This window comes from Mus caroli, chromosome 19 (assembly GCF_900094665.2).
Source record: "Mus caroli chromosome 19, CAROLI_EIJ_v1.1, whole genome shotgun sequence".
Classification (NCBI taxonomy): domain Eukaryota; kingdom Metazoa; phylum Chordata; class Mammalia; order Rodentia; family Muridae; genus Mus; species Mus caroli.
Window position 1 is genome coordinate 57,400,252 of NC_034588.1, and position 22,132 is coordinate 57,422,383.

The following is a 22,132-nucleotide window of genomic DNA, read 5'->3' on the forward strand; positions in this document are numbered from 1 at the left end:
ACAGTGGCGTTGTTTATATTGTAGTTAAGATGCTGTAAGACTGCGGATGTGTAACATCATGACTGCCACCCAAGGATGCATCCTCCAGTGCTAGCTCTGTCATTGGGTAAGAGTTTCCCAAGGGGCCTTCCTCAGCTGTGCATTTCTTCCAAGTTGTGCCAGATACTTTTCTCAGGCTTAGTTGCTGATGCTAAGGAGGCCTGTCTCCTTGTCCCCATGGTGACTGGTAACCAGGCCTTGTGTTGGTTTTGGTTTTTCTAATTTGAGGTTGTGGGATCCCCTGGTTGTGGCTGAGGTTTTTCTGCTCCTGAAACCCCAACTGTGGTGTGGCCATGAGGTGGGGCCTAGAGATGCTGGAACCTGCTACAGACCACAGACCCCACATGCCCTGGGCAGTACACCATGCCTCTTCATGCTCTAGTCTGGAAGTTTTGGGTTCTTCTAGCTGGAAACTGCGGTACCATGGAATTTTTTTGGGTTAGAACTGTGTGTCTTCATCTCACCACATCCAGTTCTGCAGAGGCAAGGACTGCTGGGAGGCCTAGGATGTGCTGAGACTCCTGGTCCCACCACAGCTTCTCCCTGATCACTGAGATCTTCTGTTACAACAGAAGCCCCTAATAAAAGTGCCAATAAAAGAGCAGACTATTAGGCAGACCAATTGGCCTAAAAATAGTCTGTTTTGAGTCTGTTTTGCCTATAGTTCCTCTGACTTCTCTCTCTGCCCACCTCATTCCTGTCTTACCTAGTTTTGTCAGGCTGCTCCATGGCCTGATTCTTCATCTCTCAGACTGTCAAGAATGTAAGTGGAGTGTGAATGACCCAATCTTTTTTTTTTTTAATATTTTTTTATTATGTATTTTCCTCAATTATATTTCCAATGCTATCCCTAAAGTCCCCCATACCCTCCCCCCCCCCACTCCCCTACCCATCCATTCCCACTTTTTGGCCTTGGCTTTCCCCTGTACTGGGGCATATAAAGTTTGCGTGGAATGACCCAATCTTATGTGACCTTGGGCTCTTCCTGAGTCTCTGATCTGGTTCTTCCAGGTACCTAGGGTTGGCTCTGCCGTGTGGTAGGATCAGGGTTAGATAGGAAGCTGCTCTGTGTTTCTAGAACTCTCTACTTCTTTATCCTGCCCATCTCTGGAATTGTATATCTAGCTGGGAAGTCCCCAAACACTCAGACACCAAGACCCAAGATGGTGTTTGTAAATGAGAATGATCCCCTTAAGTTTATGGGTTTGACTAGTTGGTTCCCAGTTGGTGGAGATAGTTGGGAAGAATTAGGAGGTGTGGCCTTGTTAGACATGCAACATTCTCCATGTGCTTTCTCTGCCTCACGCTTGCCGATCAAGATGTGAGCACTCAGCTGTTCTTCACACCTTTGCCCTGCCATCATGAACTTTAATACTCTGAAACTAAGCCTAGTTAAATGCTTGCTTTATAAGCTCCCCTGGTCATGGTGTTTTATCCTAGCAATAGAAAAGTAACTAAGACAAAGGCCATGCCTCCTCAGTATTCCTGCTTGTCCTTGACTAAAGGAGAATGGACTTTAGTTATCCAGAGTTCATGGCTTATACTTACTTAGGAGACTGTGGTGCATGCATGCTTTAGGCCGCCCTTTCTATGAGGGTTTCTTCTAGATACGTTCATCTGGGATAGTAATGGTGTATGGGGTAGATGAATCCTTAGAACTCACCTGAATGTAAAGACCTAAGTAGAGTCTAACCACACACACTTTTCAGGCAGCATTGTAGCATCACTATCTAGGTGTTGGCTGGGAGCAGGTGGGTAATTGGCCTTTTGAGCCTGGAAATACAACAGAGCGACCTATAACACAGCATTAGGGCATGTAAGAACCTCTCAGACCATGGCCAGAGTATATTGAGAATATCTCTGATTTCTACAGCTTTCCTATATGTTATGTAGTTTGCATAATAGAAGGGCTCACCTTGATGAGAATCTATAACAAACTGGTCCCTTGCATAGACATAACATAGACCTTACCAAACCATAGGCCTTTAATCTGTAGGGGGGTGCTTCCAGGAAGTCTAAGGTCTGTGTACACTAGGTCTCTATCAGCAGTATTCCTGACACCCAGGGTCCTGGCCTTGAACTTGTGGCACAATCCTGCCCCAGCCTCCCAAGCTACTGGGACTACAGGTGCGCGCCACCACGCCCGGCCGTATCAGCAGTATTCCAAAAAGGAGGATGAGCAGATGGCTTTGGTGGCTCCCATGCCCCCTCGAGTCACACCTGCCATCACTGGTACCTTTGTTCTAACTTGCTTGCATGACCTCCTTTCCATTCATGGTGATGGGACCTATCAGACTGTTGCAGACTCCAGGCAAGAGTATGATGCTTGGCCTCAAGAGAGAAGAAGAGCCAGCCAGTCAGATTTCCTCAGGGACATTATAACCAGCAAGGAAGATAGAAAGCTGGTGAAAGGTCGTGAGAACTCTGTGGATTTAATAGTGGCCAGTTATCATGTGATGCAAGGCAGACAAGACACAGACAAATGGGATAGTTGTCATGGCAAATCAGAGCCTTGATCACCAAATTTTGGAAGTGGGGGGATTATTTTCAGTAGACATGTTCAAACTCCTGTGTGTTTCTATAGATCCTATTTAGAAGTAGACAGGGTGATGAGAAATCAGAGAACAAGAAAGTTTCTAAGAAGTGCAAGCACTTATCCCATATCCCTGGTGCTGCTCAAGAACTTTGTATCAGACTCATAGGCTCCTAATCCCTCTGAGTTCAGCATTGGAAACGTCCTTGGACTGCTGCTTCAACAAGTGCTGTAGTAACAACAGAAGAGCAAGAAGAAAGCTTTCCGCAAAGCTTTCTCCAGCTTCCCCTTTCACTCATTTCTTAAAAGAGGAAATGAGCATCAGTCTTATAGTGTCACTTGAGCCTTTGCTCAAGTTGTGACACAAACTCTGATGACTTGAGAGTCTTTCCTTTCTGTGACTCTATTTTTTCATCTGCAAAATGGATTCAATAACTAGGATCTATCTATCACTAGGGTTATATGAAGAGTAAAAGAGGATACCGTGATCCCTGGCCCTGAGTGTGTAAGAAACACCACATATCTTTAACTTCTAAATTAAATAGCTGATTTTGGTGGCACAATCATTCAGGAGGCAGAATGAAGCCCATCTATCTCTTTAATTTCTTTAAATTCTTTAATCTCTTTAAATTCAAGGCCAACCCACAGAGAGTTCCAGGCACCCCAGGGTTACATAGTAAGGCTCTGTCTAAAAGGCAATAAAAGTAAAAGAGACATAAAGGCTAACTGTTATTACTTGGCAAGTCCTGTATAATATTCACTGCTGAGGCATACTTTCCCATGGAAGGGTTCTTGATTTTGTTGGTTCCCTCCTTCCTCCTACCATTCCCTAATCAGAGGAAGAGGAGATGATTACTTGGTGGCTAAGAAAGCAAAACCAAGAAGGTGGCATTTGATAAAAAGTGCTTCCAGAAACTGTACCATGAAGAACCTGGCAGGACACTGAGGCTCCTGGGTCCAGAAACACACATACTTTCTTAGTGTGCCCCCTCTCAGGCTTTGCCCCTGTACTCCTTCCCATTCAAGCGTAAGGCCTATCCTCTTGGTCCTTTGTGGCTTTCTTTCTTTAGAGCCATAAACAAGCATAGTTCAGCTGGCACCTCAGCCCTACATCTTGTCCCTTTCTTATTCTGTAGTGGGAGCCATCCTGCCCATCTCTAGGCCATCCTCCTTCTGAGGCTACCCATTTCCATGCTTCCTCTCTAGCTCTGACCACTACTCTCTGGTGTTTCATCGAGCTTTAATGCTTGGAATGAACTGTAATCTTCATAGTGACAGAGACTGGGTTGTCTTTACAGGCTGTAAGGCTACAGTGGAGAAGCCAATAAAGACAGAGACTCAAGGCTGCTTGCATCCTTAGATGACTATGAGCTAGTGCTTGCAGTTGTGATAGTGTTGGTTTGGTGAACTTCTCTCACAGGATTTTGATCTGTGAGTGAGACTCAAGGTACAGCTAGTACAGAGGCCTACAGTAGAAGAGAGGTTGTCATTAATTCCACAAGCAATCATTTCTTTTCCTGCTAAGTAGCCATGAAGAAAGCTTGCAGTTAACAAGTATTGTGCTAACCACATCATTGTCTCCCTTTACCCCTTTAAGGAGGCTGAGTGCCAGATAGGGCTCTGCTTTTCAAAGGCATTATGAAAAGTGGCTGTTGGAACTGTACTAAGAGTCCAGGTGTGACTTTGGCAGATAGAGGGGTAGGAAAGGTAAAGAGTAGAGCCTGAAAGAAATATGTGCCTCAGATAAAGCACACATTCACATCTAATCAGCATACGCTGAGTATTTACCATGGGCTGAGAGAGAATGGCAGAAAATGCAAGACCAGGTATCTTAGGGTTTCATTGCTGTGAAGAGACACTATGACTGTGGCAACTCTTATAAGGACAGCATTTAATTGGGGCTGACTTACAGGTTCTCAAGTTCAGGTTATTATCATCAAGGTGGGAGCATGGCAGCATCCAGGAAGGCATAGTGCAGGAGGAGCTGAGAGTGCTACATCTTCATCCAAAGGCCTCTAGGAGAAGACTGGCTTCTAAGCAGCTAGGATGAGGTTCTTAAAGCCCATGCCCACAGTGAAATACTTCCTCCACCAAGGCCATATCTCCAAACCATCACACTAGGTCTCTACTACTATATGTCTACCATCAGTAATGGCAAGCTCACCAATTTCTTAAAACACTTTTTATACACTGTGAGTACAGGTCTGACTGTTAGTGGTCATTCACATGCAGTTCTCAAATGAGTCAATGGAAATGTGCTGAGATGAATGATCATAAGCTGATATGTATGTTCAAGAGACAGACTGAGCAACCAACTAAAGCTCTGTTGAACCATGTGGATAAGGTGAAAAACAGATATCCTTTAGCTGACCAGGTCAGGATAGTGATACAAGCTGAGACTGGAAGCAAGGGTGAAGAACATTAAGAAAAGTAGGAAGGGGGTATTCCTGGCAGAGCAGTGAGTGCAAAGGCTCTGAAAGCAGTGGTCCAGAGAGAAATAAAGTGAGGCAGAAGATGATCAGGATTGAATGTGACCAAGGAAAATGATCTGAGCCTCTGGGTTCCCAGGTGGTTAAGCCTGGGGAAATAACTAGTTGTTACTGCTGGGTCCTGACTGGGCCCTTCGAGGCAGAGAGGTAGGATACAGGGTTCTAGCCCCTTGTAAGCCTGACAACCCACTTAAGTAGGACAGCAGGCCTAGGGGCAACTGTGGCCAGGATGATGGAAGAATTTGTGCAGTAGCAGGATTGGGCATAGCTTGTCTATATCTCAAGATACAGAGAAATAAGCTAGGTGGTGGTGGTGTGCATCTTTAATCCCAGAATTTGGGAGGTAGAGGCAATCTGATTTTTGTGAGTTCAAGGACAGCATACTCTACAGAGCTGAGTTCCAGGATAGCCAGGACTTATATAGCCTAGAGAAATCTTGTCTCAAAAAACCCAAACCAACCAGTCAATGAAACAAACAAACAAAACAGACCAAAATAAAAAAATCCAAAAATCAAGTTCTATTGAAACAATAAAGGATGTTAACACTTTCAGTCATTAAATATGTAATTTAGGGGGCTGGAGAGATGGCTCAGTGGTTAAGGTCACTGACTGGCTCTTCTGAAGGTCCCGAGTTCAAATCCCGGCAATCACATGGTAGCTCACAACCATCCATAATGAGATCTGATGCCCTCTTCTGGGGTGTCTGAAGACAGCTACAGTGTACTTACATATAATAAATAAATAAATAAATCTTTTTAAAAAATGTATAAATATGTAATTTAACCCAACAGACTACTTGGCCTGTTTGTCTGGAAGTGGCGACCTTTAAAACATTAGGTATTGTTACAGTCTGCCTGAGTTATAGAAGAATCATTTATTATGGGATCCTTAGCAGAACTAAAGGGCCAGATGTAGGTGTGGAGGTCATTTTGTGGGGGAGAGAACACCCCTGTCCAAAGTATTCTGTATCGTTTTCCTGTGGTTGCTGTAAATATTACCATAAACAAGTGGATTGAAGCAACACATACTATTTTGTGGATCAAAACTCTTGCATATTTATTAACTTACAGTTCTTTATGCTGGGAGTCTGACCCCTGTCTCACTGAATTGAAAACAAAGTGTGAAGAAAGGCTTCTTCTGGGTGCTCTAGAAGAGAATCTGCTCTCTAGTCCTTGCCAGCTTCTACAGGCCTTCTCCATTCCTTGGCTTGTGGTCCTTTACCTCTTCATAGCTCACAGGGGCCAGACAGACTTTTCTCACTTTTTTTTTTTTTCTTACTCGGATCTGATGTTTCTGCCTCCCTTTATCCCACTGAACCTTTTATTGGTTGTTTTTGGGTTGTTGAGACCTGTCAAAAACAACATAAGGAAGGAAAGATTTATTTTGCTTCATGGTTTCAGTGTTCAGACCCTTTGAAGATAGCTGAGAGAACATGGTGGAATAGAGAACTTGAATCACAAAAACCAGAAAGCAGAGAAAAGAGGAAACTGATACTTAGGTGGCTTTATTGTTTTTCATTTTTCTTTACTTCCAGGCCCATGTAACCATGCCACCTCTTCAATGTAAGACTTTTCACTTCAAGTAATAAATTTGGAAATACTTTCATAGAAACATTCAAAAGTACACCTTACCAGTCTTCTTGGTGATTTTAAATATAGTGAAATTGACATAACTAGCCACTATAGACCTATCTTGGTAATTCAAGAAAATGTTTCTATTGTTGTCTATAATTCTGTCTTTAACCTTATCCCCCTCTGTATAATTTAACATATTCACAGATTCCCAGGATTAGGACATCTTTGGGTAGCATTATTCTGTTTTACACAATCTATCAGCCTTATTCCGGAAGCTGAATCCTTGTGTCTGAGAATTGAGCGTGCGTGTGTGTGTGTGTGTGTGTGTGTGTGTGTGTATGTGTGTGTGTATGCATACATGTATGCACATGCACATATTTGGTTCAGGGCATGTAATTGTCTTAATCTAAATCCCAGAAGATGTCATACAGACCCTAAGAGAATACAAATGCCAGCCCAGGGTACTATACCCAGCAAAACTCTCAATTACCATAGACCGAGAAAACAAGATATTCCATGACAAAACCAAATTTACACAATATCTTTTCACAAATCCAGCCCTACAAAGGATAATAGATGGAAAACACCAACACAAGGAGTGAAACTACACCCTAGAAAAAGCAAGAAAGTAATCTTTCAACAAACTCACACAAACATAATTCCACCTCTAACAAGAATAGCAGGAAATAATCACTTTTTCTTAATATCTCTTAATATGAAAATTAATATTACCAACATATCCTAATCAATTGAAATTCAAAAATATGAGGAATTAGAAATTTGTTGGCTGTCATCCAGTGGTCTCTCTAATATAGTAATTGGAGAAATAGGTCCAATATTGTACAATCCATATATACTTTCTGCTTGTTTGTATGTAATAGTGTCTCGCTGTATACCACATAATGGTCTTAAAATCATGCTTCTCCTATCTCAGCCTCTCTATTAGTAGGATTGTTTATTTGATGTATTTGCACTATACTATGGTTTTCAGAACAGCTTACATATTTGAAAATTATTTATACAGCTAAAAGAAACGTAGACACTTAATTTGGAAGGTGGCTTGGAAGAGAACAACAGAGTGAGACTGAATGTTTTGCTTGATATTTATAATTATTGTATCAATTTTGAAGGAGAGAACCTGATAAGTTACTCTTTTGCTGAGATGAATGCTTTTCAAAATCATCACAGCCAATAAACCAGAATCTTACCCTCACCTAATGTCTGTGCCACCCTCCAAGTAGAACCATTGTTCATTGAAACAGTTGATGAATGACTTCATGAATAGACCATCTTAATACAACACCATTTCTTAAATGAATGCAACCTGGACCCTGTGGGCTGAGAATGATGACAATCACTCAAGTCAAATAGTTTTGACCATAGCAGGAAATCTTTATCCAAATAATTGTGCCTACAATTCATTCCTTGGCGCAACAGAACTGTCAACTCTTAGCTTAGCTACTATGGAGGTAAAATCCTTTGGTGATGTGAGGGACATTGAAGTACAGCCTTATTACAATGAACTCCAATGTCTAAAAATTGTTATTTTGGGTTTGTACCAGAGTAAGAGCCAAGATTTTAAAGCTCTACTAAAAACAAAACAAAACAAAACAAAACAAACAAACAAACAAACAAACAAAAGACTTTATCTATTTATGTTCATTTAATAACATGTTCACCATTTTTATGATTGGTATAAAAATATATATTGTGTTGAATATAATTTTAAAAATACCCTAAAAAAAAAAAAAACAAACAAAAAACCAAAAACCAAAACCTAAAGCCCAGAAGCTGTGGAGAGGCTCATGGGGTGGGTGGAATGCAAGTTCTGAAGCTTTGGGCAGCACCAACATCAGTGGCATTTTTCCATCTCTGCAGGGGGTGGAGGAAAGCGCAAAGGGAAAAGCAAGAAGTGGAAGGAAATCCTGAAGTTTCCTCACATCAGCCAGTGTGAAGACCTCCGAAGGACCATAGGTAAGGAGCACATTAGCTGTCAAGGCCTCTGTAAACTAGGCCAATACAATTTAACTAAGCAGATACAGAAATTCTGGCTCCATCTGACATCTTTGCTAATAGGCCTGAAGGTACAACCAGCATTTGATCACTATTTTGTGTGTGCCAGGACAAACTTTCCTTCTTAGGTATCCTTTGAGGTAGGTGCTGTTATTTAATTACATAAGGAGAAACTGAAGCACAATGGCTCTTTAACTGGCCCCCATTATCCCAGATTAAGTTAGAGCAGAGAAGATGAACCAGGGCCAGCTGGAGTCTCCAGAGAACAGAGTCTCCTATAGTTTGTGTTGTTTCAATCCACTTAGTTTATGGTAATTTTTATAGTAACCATAGGAAAATGTACAGGATACTTTGGGCAGGTTACAGGAGTCCTGATTTTCCTGGATCCCATACATCCTGCTCTTGGGAGACAACTCTGTTTTAGGCTCATTGTCCCTCTCACTTGGGAGCCTGGCATTCATGGTGGAGCTAGTAGCCAATTGACTCAGCCTAGTTGTCTTTATCTAGCCCCGGCATGGCCACCTTCAACAACAATAGCCTTTGCTTAGCTCCTTTGGGGACATAGCAACCACACCAAATGAGTCTGACAAACATAGCATATTCCTTCCAGATTAAAGAAGTCTGCATATTTTGTTGTATTGGGTTCATGTGCTTTTTAAGAGTGTAAAAACATACAAATATGAAATTCAGGTACTTCTGGTTCCAAACAAGAGGGAGTAGATGCAGTGTTCTTTATCTTTTTCATCAAGGGCAGTTGAAAACTCCAGGAAGCATAGAAGATTTTGGAATGTAGAGAGTAGGCAGATAAGTGAGGCCGTTGAGATATAAAGAATAAAAGATTTTCCTTTTTGCTCCTGTTATGTCCCTGATAGGGTGTTGGCAGAGGAGGACAAAACCTAATATGTTATTGCAAATTGACAAAGGACCCTTACTTCTTCACCAGGAAAAAAAAATTAAAAGAACCAACCTGTACTTTCTAGAAAGGAACAGATAGAACTGGAGAGTTGGCTTAGTGGTTAAGAGCACTGGCTACTCTTTCAGAGGATTCAGGTTTGATTCCCAGAACCCATATGGTAGGTTATAACCATTTGTAACTCTAGTTCCAGAAAACTCAATGCCCTCTGCTAGCTGCCTTAAATACCAGGCACATACATTGTAGATAGAGCTCATAAAATAAATAATTAAAAAGGAAATGTTGAGAAAGAGGCAGACAGTGCATCTGGGAAGCTGTGGACACAGTGCAGACCTGCTTCTTTGGCTCACACCTGCAATGACAAACCTACTTCCAGACCTTGACCCACATAGCCTCTATCTCAGTCAGTGTAGACCACTATTGCAAATAACATGGATCAGGTGGCTTGAACAGTAGATGTTCACTTTTATTTGTTTCTAGATGTTCAAGATGAAGGATCATTTCTACTTTATAGATGGTTTTCTTAGTAGAAGAAAACACAGTTTCTCATTCCTCTTCATGCCAGGGCTCTGACCCTATTCATAGTGCTCCCTTCCTAATCCATTGTGTTAGGTTTCAGCATGTGTACCTTGATTTGGATGTAGACATTCAGTTCATTAGCAGTCTGGTCCTAAATTCAAAGGTCAGCATCCCTTCTTATTTATTTCTGTTCTCTAAAGGACTTCTTTTCCTTTGAGGGTAACTGTTCTTACCCAGACTCCAGCTGTACCCAAATTTCATCCAAGTTTAGGGGCTCAGATACCTTCATTATACTCTTCTTTCCTACAGGGCTTCCTGCTTATCCTTCACCTTCTTAGGGCAGAGGGTATTTCTGTTCATTTCTGACTTGAAGATCTGGGAACACGAGATTATGCTCTTGAAGTCTCATGGACTCTCACCCAACAGCTCCAGCCCAGTTTAAGTGCTTTCACAAGTCTCTTGGTAGAGCCTATAACCATGAGTATGAAAACCAGGCCTCCCGTTTGAAAATGACTCTCGGTTCTCTGAGAGAGTGTTGAAAAGCCTCTGTGTGTTGATGCAGTGGGGAAGACGCTGGAAAAAACAAGAAGGCCCATGTAAGCAGAGGGTCTGTCGCATATGGGCCTGGGCCAGGAGTTGGGCCTTTTGCCTGTTTATAGTCTGTCGCTGTGGTGTTTGCCCAGCAGCTGCTGGGGTCCTGCTGGAAGGCTTTCTTACATAAAAATCCCATTTCTTTTCTAGACCAATACACAAACCAAACAGTGGCAAACACCAAGTTTGTTTTTCTTGTGGACACATGAGCTCATTTTCTGAAGCTTCCTGGGAAGGTGTCCCAGGACAGGCACTGAAAAGGGCCAACTAGGCAGTGTGGGGTGGTGCAGTGGGAAGGCTGTCCATGAGAGAAAGGAGTCAAGCTGACAAAGACCCTGAGATGCTGCCTCCTTAGAATCATTTAGAACAGTGGTTACTAAAAGCCACAGACTTCTCCTGCCTTCAGCATTGCCTTGGGCAGCCACAGATCCTCTCTACCCAGCCCCCCAGATGACGTTAGAAACTAACAATTATTCCTCTGTTGCACCCCCGCCCCACATTCATTTTTCTACCCTGCTTGGAATGAACCTCTAACTCTGACCTGTGGGTGGTAGGTCATGGGTAACAAAAAGCTTTGGCTAGGGTGAAGCCTGAGGACCCCTTTTCAGAATAATACTTTTTTCATATGCAAAATAGAATAACAGTTACCAAGGAAACCAGTTCTTTTCATATACAGTTACTAAATACTTTTACAATGTAAAATTTAGAAATGTATGTGCTTTTTTATTAATGCTTGAAATAACAAGGTCTAACAGTTGATTAATAGCTATTGTGTATTTGCATCTGTGATGAGCATAACTGGTATTTTTGGATATCTGCAGCAATTACAATATGAGTAGATTTGCAGATTCTGTTGGTAAAATGTCCCAGGCACTGCTAATATCACTGTGGGCATTGTATACTTTTGTGGTCAAAGGAAGTGTGAATTTTTGGTAGACCTTGGTGAAAGGCTAGATGATATCTTTTTCATAGGAGAACATAGTCCCTTGGCATCATAGTCTCTACCTTGCCTTCTGCAGTCCATCCTCAGTGACCTTGGGTCACTCCCTCCTCCATTCACAGATGCTCTGGACACTTTATTGTCCTGTGTTTTCTCAAGCTTGCTTTCAGCTCTGGAGCCTTCGCCCTAGCTATTCCCTCTACCTACACTTTGTTTTGCCAGAGGACTTTAAGGTCCCAGACTAAACATCACCTCTAACAGGGAGCCATCTAAAGAAGAGTCTGCTATAATTATGTTCTTTCATGTAGAGCTGTTTATTGAATGGTCTCTGTTCATAACCCCATTTTGAAGTCATCTTCATTTGTTCATTTACTTGTATATTTTGTTTTTTTTGTCTTCTCTACTGGACCAACTGTTCTGGGTTAGAAGTGGCTGTATTTTACCTCTTTACTCCTGAAGTACTGCTTGCCACATAATAGATCTTATAAATTACTGGCTGGATGAAGATTGACACAAAATATTTTAAATTAGTACTCTTTTTAAAAAAAAGTTAGGATGTATTTGCTGTGAGTAAATTTAACTTTAGCTAATCTTTAAACTTGAAAGTATCTAATTTAACACTTTTCCTACTCTTATTCTCAAAGATTAGGAATATTAGCATGGTGATATGCACCAAACTATGGTCTTTTGTACACTGTTTAGGAAGGTAGGCCTGGGCTCTGGATCAGCCCATGACCCTGTAAAGCTGCAACTTGAGTACTTAACACAGTGATGTTAGCTTTGTAGAGAGTCCCTAACTCAAGGAACTGGGAGCATATTATATAAAACTCCTTTTCCAATTTATAATTAGTGGGCAGGGTCCTAGGGCTGATTGACCCACCCAGGACAGTATAATCCATTGGTTTTTGAACTATAACTTTCCATTAACTAGTACCATCAGCAAACATCGGGCCCTGTGCTCCAACTAGTACTAGATCATGGAGACTCGTTATTCCCTCCAAGGAACAGATGTTTCCATCTTTCTCTTTATTGTGTCTTGTTTGTTGTGCATTGCACACTTATCTACTTAGTCAGTAATACTTATTTTGTGTTTGCTATGTGCCACCCACCAGGTCACAACCCACCAGGCAAAACATATTCTTGTTCCTCTGAAGCGTGATCATGGCTGAGCACAAGACAATGACTAACACAGAGATGTGATACCTGACAAAACATTTTATGATAGTGAGGGACCAGTTGTTGAGATCTAGAATAGTGGCATACAGTTCCACCCATTAGAACATTCCTGGAAGAAGTAGCATCATTCTTAACCTCCCATAACATTGTTATGTGAGTTTTTTTCAAGGACCTCAACCACCGCACTTTCTCTCCATTTGAATCTTTACTGCGTTACAGTGAGGTGGATGGAGAAAAGAACAGATGGGAGGAAGTATGGATGGGTTGATGGACAGGTGAAGTGGCCGGCTGTATCTTACTCTCTTGGCCTAGACACAAGAAAAGTGATTGGCAGTAATAAGTATTAGGACAGGGATTCCTTCCTGTTTGCATCTGCTTTTCATGTGAGCCCCAGACATGAGCTAAGAGATTGCAGTCACAGCTGCATGAGAGATAAGGATAGGGCTCAATTCCAGTTGTATTAGTTAATAGGCTAATTGTTCATGTAAATTTGTTAGAGGACCCAAATCAAAGTTCTTTGAACGTCCAAAGCTTGAAAGACTGAAAACGTCATCTTAAAAGATTGTTGAGGACTGCAAATATTTCTCAGTGAAGCAGATGGTTCTGTTTGGGCAAAAGTGTGGCATTTTTATTTATTTAGCTCAGGATCATTTCATACTTTATTCTTTTATTTAACAAAAGTAAACAAGGACTTGAGTGAAAGGGCTGACTGTTTCACCATTTGGCAGTATTTCTGAAGGAAGTATCCAAAAGCTATATAATAAATCAAAGCCTTCTCTAACCCCAGCAGGAGTGGCACTTGTAAGGAGGCTATCGAAATAAAATGGCTACTGTGCTTCGTGTGTCACCATGTGCCCCAGCACTCATGGGCAGGAAGGCTGGGAGAAATGGAGTTGCTCTGTGGAGATAGCCACAAACCAAAGTATTAACTTTTCTCAGGAGCAGCAGTGCTTAGCTGGTGATGTTCCCAGATTCACTATCAGGAAAACCCCAAACCGTACTGACTACTTTGAATTAGCCGTTATTAATTCAACAAGTAGGTTCAGTGTCCCAGGGACTGGAATTACCTGAGCCCTCCTTTTCATGGACTACCTTCTCCCATCCATAAGTCCCCATGTTTCTACCTCCTATCAACATATATACAATATACCACACAAGACTGGAAAACATCATACCCTTCCTGTCCAGACCCCTTTTCTGGCTAGGAGGTTTTCTTAAACCTGAGCACTGAGTCTGGCACATGGGGTCTGAATTTTATTTGTAAAAGAAGGCATGCAATTGTTATTATTACAAACTAAGTATGAACAGACTTGATAGCACACAATTACAATCTCAGAATTCAAACAGTAGAGGCTGTAGAGGATTGCCACAAGTTTGAGGCTAGACTGGGCTATGCATTGAGACACTGTTAGAACAAAACAAAAGAAAACAACACAACTTGGGGCTGAAAAGATGGCTTAGTGGTTAAGAGCACTGGCTGCTAGGGTTCAATTATTAGCATCCATATGGCAGCTTCTCAACTGCCTGTAACTCCAGTTCAAGGAGATTTGATACCTTCTTCTGGCTTCCTTAGGTATCAGGCATGCACATGGTATACAGATATACATGCACACAAAACATTCATACATGTAAATAAGTTAATTAAAAATTTTTTAGAGCTGGGCATGGTGGCACACACCTTTAATCCCAGCACTCGGGAGGCAGAGGCAGGCGGATTTCTGAGTTTGAGGCCACCCTGGTCTAAAAAGTGAGTTCCAGGATATCCAAGGCTACACAAGAAACCCTGTCTCGAAAAACCAAATAAATAAATAAATAAATAAATAAATAAATAAATAAATAATAAAAATAAATAAATAAATAAATAAATAAAACAGAAAAAAAGAAAAGAAAAAAATACAACAAAAAAGCCAAAAGTCCCCTCAAAACCCCCAAAACACTCAGTGAATGAAGGCTGGTTTCCACAGTTACTATAGAGAATTTTTACTTTATTTCTTGGTGAGTTTGAGCTTCTAGAGGGGTCTGTAGGCCAGAGGGGACAATCACATGAGTGACCTAGTGCCTTTCAGACTGTCAGACTGGCAGTGAGCTCTTGATTTTATTACCACGGTAACCAAGTGTCTGTGGACGTCACTGCCAACCTTGGGGTGATAAGGGCACATCACATCTGTTATTCTACCACTTAACCGTGCTCTGATAAAGCACAGCATCTGCTTGTCCTTGGAGGGCAAGATAATTTTAGATGTGGTAGGTCTAGAGCATCAGGTGACATGTGTTACATGTGTGGATTAGCTCTAGGTTCCAGTCCTCCTTATTTTCTTCATTACAAGCTTAGTGCTCTTGAAGGAATAACCCGGGCTTTGCACTCACCAGATGCTTTGTGCAGTTGGTCAGTGGGTTTCTGCTTTGGCAATTTTTTTTTTAAGATTTATTTATTTTTTTTTCTGTTTAATTTTTTTTAATTATGTATTTTCCTGATTTACATTTCCAATGAGCTTTGGCAATTCTTGGGATAGGGTTCTGGCAGGGGTTTCTAGATGATTTAGACTTCAGGTTGTCAGAGGCTACTCTGTACAAAGTGTGTGGGATTCTTGCCAGGTATCTACCTGACCAGGCCCTAGTTACTTTCTATACTTGTGTTTCTGTATAAAACTTTATTTCAGAGCTAAAACTAAAACCAAATTTGAAACTCCACTGTTCACAATTTCTAGAAAACATATAGACAAGGGACTTGATAAGGCAACTCCAAGGGAAACTTCTCTCACTGTATCAGTTTGCCAGAGATGCTGCAACAAAACACACGGCTCAGCTTCAAAGACAGCACTTATTGTCTCACGGTTCTGAAGGCTGGGAATTCAATTTCAAGGTGTTATCAGAGCTGAATCCTCCCTATAAACATTCCCTCCCAGCTTCTGGCAGTTCGAGGACTTTTGTGCTGCCTGGTAAATGTATCTCCCATCTCTGCTTCTTCATATGAATAGATTTGTGTGTTCAAGTCTCCCTTTTCTATAAATGTGCCAGTTCTTTTGGCTTAAGATCTATCCTAATGATTCTAATTAAAGTTCATTACTCCTATAAAAACCCTACTTCCAAGTAGGGGCATATCTTGGGTTACTAGAGGCTAGGACTCCAAACTAACTTCTTAAAAAGGCTCAATTGAACCCACACCATACCTTATCTTGGGTCCCATGGGGGTTCAAGGAAGAGAGTTTGAAAGATCTTGGTTCTGTAGCTTTGAAGTGACACCTTCCTTCCTCTTACAGGCTCAAGCTGATGTGTCCTCACTGTCCATAGGAATGTCTGTGGGAGGATTATTTTCCTAGCCATGTTGTATGGTCTTTCCCAGTTCATTTTGTTGTTTTAATGATACAACTCATAGATTACTTTTGGCAAAAACATTAAACTCACCACTCGGGTCATACCATAGTTGAGGGTATTTTTGTTTTGTTTTTTGGATTTTATTTTATTTCATTTTATTTTATTTTTTGAGGCAGGGTTTGTCTGTGTAACCCTAGCTGTTCTAGAATTTGATCTGTAGACCATGCTGTTTTTGAACTCAGAGATCTACCTGTCTCTGCCTCTCAAGTGCTAAGATCAAAGGTGTGCACCACCACTGCCCGGCTCATAGTTAAGACTTTTAAGTAATATCTTCTGTCATTTTCCTTGTTGCTTCTCCTACACACAGTTTGGTTCTCTTATTTCTCCATTGTAGTGTTTGAGAGTGAACCATGGGCTTCCTGAATGAATGTTGCTACCAAGCTACACCTGCACATATTCCCTCAGTGTATTTCTTTTTTCATTTCTTGCCCCTTTTGGGGGGGTACATATATTGTGCAGGTTGGGGTGTGTGTGTGTGTGTGTGTGTGTGTAAGTGCACATGTACCTGTGTATGCAGGCCAGAGGACATCCCATCCCACTTAGCAAGCCCAGAGATGATCTTGTCTTGCCCTTTCAATTCTTAGATTGTAAACATGTACCACCACCCTTGGCTTTCTATTTTTTAAAAACATTGGCTTTGGAGGAATCAAAGGTATGCTTACAAGGTAAGCTCTCTTCCATCAATCTACTCGCTCATTTATTGTTTTTTCTTACATGATATAAAAGTATTTTCCCTGTCATTAAAACCTTTTCCATATGTCATATTTCTTAGGTGTCTATAGAACATGTTGATGAACAAAGCATAGTGTCTATGTTCTCACTGTGGCCCTTCTGTAGGTGGGTGACTGCATCAGTGGAGTACTGGGAACTCACCTCTTACCCACAACCCAACATCAGCCCATATGTTCAGTCTTTTCCTCTCTTGAATGTATATCTTGTGTGTATGTTTTTCAGGTTATCTTGACCATAAGCCCTTGGCTGTAAAGCCCTGCAGAACTCTACCTCATGTTATACTTGGGCTTTCTGTGCATGCATGTGTGTGAGTGCATATGCATGCGTATGTATGTATGTGTGTGTGTGTATGTATGTATGTATGTATGTATGTATGTATGTATGGTGTGTGTGTGTGGGTTTGTGTCTTTGTGTGTGAGTCTGTCCATCAGGACATCTTTTGGTTTTTGTCTTTTGCATTTTTTGAGACAGGGTTTCTGGAACTCACTCTGTAGACCAGGCTGGCCTTGAATTCAGAAATCCGCCTGCCTCTGCTTCCCAAGTGCTGGGATTAAAGGCGTCGGCCACCAATGCCTGGCTTCTCTTCTTCCACCTTTGGGTACCAGGCTTGGTGATAAAGTACCCTTACTGGCTGAGCTATCTTGACCCCCACTCCCTACATTTTTGGCCATTATACTGTTGAGATGAAGTCTTTGACTTTCACTGTAGCCTTTTCAGCCTTCTTCCCAGTGTTGAGAAGCCACACTGATTTTATTTTCCCTTGCAGTACCTGGGATTCAACCGAAGGCCTGTGGATGCTAGGCAGGTACTGTAGTATTGAGCCACATCTCCTGTCCTCAGTGTTGTCTTTTTGAAGTCTAAAATACATTAAACTGTATCAGAGCATTCTGTACAGTATTCTCTTCTGCTGCTCTCACTTCCTCTGGAATGTTCTGTGTCCACTTTCACACTTGTATTGCAGACACTGTTAACCTGACCTGGGTTAGGGCCCAGGAGGCAGATAATATGTGAACAGCCTCTGTCCCTCCAACATCTACCCCCCCCAACCCCCCCATCTTCAGCAGTTAGCAGGCAAGAGAAGGGCCTTCTGTGTGTTTTAGGGCTCGGCCCTGAAAATGGGAAAAATGAGCTGGTTTATGCATCAACAGGGACCTCAGACCAACACCAAGGGCCAGCCGACCTGCAGTGGCCTGAGCATGTCAGCATTCTGCCCTATAAAGTGATGTTGGACCAACACTTTTAATGGTCTCTGCCCAGATTCTATTTATGGAATTTATTTCCCAGGGCTGTGTGTATGGCAATACCTTGGCAGCAAAGCCCAGCTTAGTTCTACCTCTGCCTCCCTTGGCATCTACCTCAGTGAATTAAGCACCGCTTGTTCTGAACAGTCTAAGCCTGTACCCAGGAGGGGGTGGGGGAGTAAGAAAAGGGGTAGGCAGACAGATATTTGGGGCATGGAGGAACTTCTGAAATTAAAAATGAAACACAATAACCACCAGATGATCCTCTAAAGATCTGTAGGGGGCCTTGGGTGCTTACTGGCTACTAGCTGCAGCCCTCTCCAGACAGTCACAAAAAAGAAATCTATAATCCAGAGAGCTTGAGTGTTTCTCTCTCTATATTTTTTTGTTTCTCTTTCTGTCTTTCTCTCTCTCTCTCTCTCTCTCTCTCTCTCTCTCTCTCTCTCTCTCTCTCGTTTGTCTTTGTCTTTTTTGTTTGTTTTCCGAGACAGGGTTTCTCTGTATAGCCCTGGCTGTCCTGGAACTCACTTAGTAAATCAGGCTAGCCTTGAACTCAGAAATCTGCCTGCTTCTGCCTCCCAAGTGCTGGGATTAAAGGTGTGCGCCACCACTGCCCAGCCCATATGTTCTCTTTTAAAATTACCTTTGAATGATATTTTAATTATTTTTTCATTATTTAAACAAACAAACAAATGAACAAACTGGACATGGGCTGAGGATTAGTGGGTAAATGTGCTGGTTGCTTAATCCTGACAACATGAGTTTATTCTCTGGAACACATGAAAAATATGGATGTGTTAGCATGTACCTGCAGTTCCTGAGCTAAGGGAGATGGAAGTAAGAGACAGGACAATGGTACTGAAGCTTGTGGGTCAGCTAGCCAGGAGTATAAGTACAACAGCAGAAACAAGAGAGACCCAGTCTCAATTTGAACTTCCAAAAGTTGTCGGACTTCCGCTGTACTGTGATAATGCATGTGCGCATGGAGCATCGAGACAGACAGACAGATGAATGTTAAACATGTATCTATGGATGAAATTTCAAAAACAGAATTTAGAAGGAAGAAATGTAAAATTGCCAAAGCAATAACCACTGGTAGCAAATAGACCGTACTGTGGCATAGGAGGGAATAGCCCATCCCAACTGTCATGTTTCCTGGCCCAGAAGTCAGATAATTAATTTTTATTTTGTCATATTTTACTTTTTTTTTCCTCTGGTGCAGATGGAACCCAGGGCTTCATTCATGCTAAATAAATGCTCTGCCACCCATCTTCCTCCCTTTTATCATAAGACAGGCTCTTAACAAGTTGACTACGTTTGCCTTGAATTTACTCTGTAACCCAAATAGGCCTTGAATTGTTTCCTCTTGCCTCAGCATTCTGAACAGTTGGAGTTACAGGGGAGTTCCCATGCCTGACCAGATGCGTGCCCCTCCCACAGTGTGTGTGTGTGTGTGTGTGGTGTGTGTGTGGTGTGTGTGTGTGTGTGTGTTTGGTGGGGAGCAGGAGGTCAGAGAACAATTTTGTGGAATCAATTCTTTCATTTTCTTTTTATCTTGGTTGTAAGGATTGAACTCAAGTTCCCAGAAATGTTCAGCAGGCACCTTTACCAGTTGAGCTGGCTCCTCAACCCAGAATTCTGCTTTTTTTTTTTCACCTCTGGAATTCTTGCTTGAACATTTTTGTTCCCTCCAGAGAGGGCAAAGTCACTTACCCCTCCGAACTGATTGCTGAGAGATCTTGTTTTCTTCTCTAAGTTCTTTCAAAAGGGAAATGTGGGCTGAGAGAAACTATTGCCATCAACTTTGAAATAGCTGCTTCCTTTTTTTTTTGCTTTGCTTTGCTTTGTTTTGCTTTGCTTTTGTCAGAAATGATCCCAGGGAGATATGTTCAGTTATACTGCTTGCTCAGGGCACTTATCTAATTCTGGGCTTCAGCAGGCCTCAAGGGGAGGCGTGGGTGAGTTGGAGGAGGGGACATTCTGCTAGCACAGTAAGGTGCTGGGGTGTTGTTAGAAGTTTTGGGGGGAACCCCTGCTTGGAGCAGCACAAAATGGCCCTACCACTGGGGAACAGGGAAAGTGCTGCCCTGACTCATCAATCAGGTTCTGGGAATAAAGGGAGTGAGCTCTGAATGAGTCTGGAGGGAGGCAGCAAGAACTATAGTGGCAGGAGACTGGGGTTTGCAACAGGCTCTGTCTTCACTGACTGTGACTTTGAGCAAGTGATTAAACTCCCCTGAGCCTGTCTTCTTCTCAGAGAGGAAGACTTGGCCTCAATCTAGTCACCTTCATCCTCCACTTCTTCAATATCATGGCGGTCACTATTTTGGTGAACCATGTTGTTCAACAAAGAGCTTTGTTCTTGCTCCTCTTGGTTGCTGGTGGCAAAGACTCGCTGTAAAATTTCTCTGCTCATTCCCTGATTCATTGATTCCTTCATTCCAGGGACATTCTTCTCCTTTATGTAATCTGAATGGAACCCTTTCCCTCAGTCCATCTGGCCTCTCAAAACTCTATTTATTAACTCAGCAGATTTGGAGGGCCTGGATGGTATCTCTGAACCCATCTCATGATCCTCCTGCCTCCAGGTAGGAGGGACCTCATCTACCACCCACATGAAGGTGATAGCCAATCCCATACAATGCCTATAGTCACCTTTTACTCTAGGCATGGTGGAGCTGTCCCAAGTTAGGAAGATGGGTTAAAAAAAAAAAAACATACTTGACACTGAGTCACAGCATGGTTAGTAGGACAGCTGCTACATATACATTCTCAGTACCAAGAGTCAGAGGAATAGTAAAAAGAAGGATCAGAGCCAACCCTGTGGGTGCAGGTTGAACAAATTAGAGGACAGGAAACCGCTAAGTCAGTATTCTCAGCACTGTCAGGATAATCTAACCAGGTGATTCTGATGGACATATTTATCACTGCAAAACCCTTTTGGGCCTGAGGCCATGTCCTAGTTCTGCCTCATGGATAAGGATCTGGAGATTCAGAGAGAATAGTAAGTTTCCTAGAGTCCCAGAGCTCTGCAGAATCAAATCCTAGATTCAAACACAACCCCAGAGCAAAAAGTCATCTCCATGTTAGTTGCGATTTCTCTGTGGATGTGGACACCTTTGGTAGGTCAACATCCATACTACTTTGGTGGACTTCCTGCAGAAAACCATGGTGGTTAAAGAGAGACTTAATAAGGCAACAGGCACCATCTGTTCTTCTAGCCTGGAAGATTAGTACAGCTCTGGTAGCTTTTGAAGCCACCCTTTGGATGAGAGTAGATAGCAAAAGGATGTCATGAGCAAAGGCAGGCTTAGCTTTCAGGACTATAAGATGTATATTTCCTTCCTTTCCAGATATTTGTGATTGGTCTACTGTGGGAAGGGACATAATTCAGTTATATAGACAGGATCACAAACATTTCCACTTCTGATGACCCTAGCCCCAAGGTTCAGGTGACAACGTAGGAGCAACATAGGAGGCAGAGCAGCTGGAGCTGATTCCCACCTGCAATAAGGACAGTGAAGATAACACTGGTCACAGAATGGCTTGTGGCACCACCTGCCAGAAGTCTTCAGGTTAGCAGCTGTTCCTACTACCCACCTGTCTCTTCCCTATCCTTCCCAGGACTGTTTTCTTGCTCCCCCGCTGTTTGTCTTCTCACCCTTTTCTCCCTGCAGGGCCTCTTAGAAGATGGCAGATGGGCATGGATGTCATACTGTTGGTTTTTGCCTCCATTCTTTGCTACCCCACCCATGAGTTTGACTCAAGGCCATTCAAAGTGAGGCCTGCATGGTGAGGTGTCTTCATAAACCTCATAAATTGCTTATAGGGATCAGATAAGTGTGGGGTAAAGAGGAGGCCCTTCACTTCTCATGGTCCCATAGTCTCGCCAGCCACAAGATTCTCTTACCTGGAAACCCCCTTGGATTCCTACAGTGATTGGATCTCTACCCATTTTTCTACCTCATTGTCTTCATACTTGCTACCCTGCCCATAT

The 22,132-nt window shown here is 42.3% G+C and overlaps 1 protein-coding gene across 1 annotated transcript in view; it reads left to right on the forward strand.

Moving 5' to 3' along the window:
* Positions 1-22,132, forward strand: part of Grk5 (G protein-coupled receptor kinase 5) — a 198,959-nt gene that overhangs the window by 81,115 nt on the left and 95,712 nt on the right. Inside the window, exon 2 of the mRNA XM_021152022.2 lies at positions 8,514-8,609. Coding sequence (XP_021007681.1) covers positions 8,514-8,609 — 96 coding nt within the window. The remainder of the gene's footprint in view (positions 1-8,513; positions 8,610-22,132) is intronic.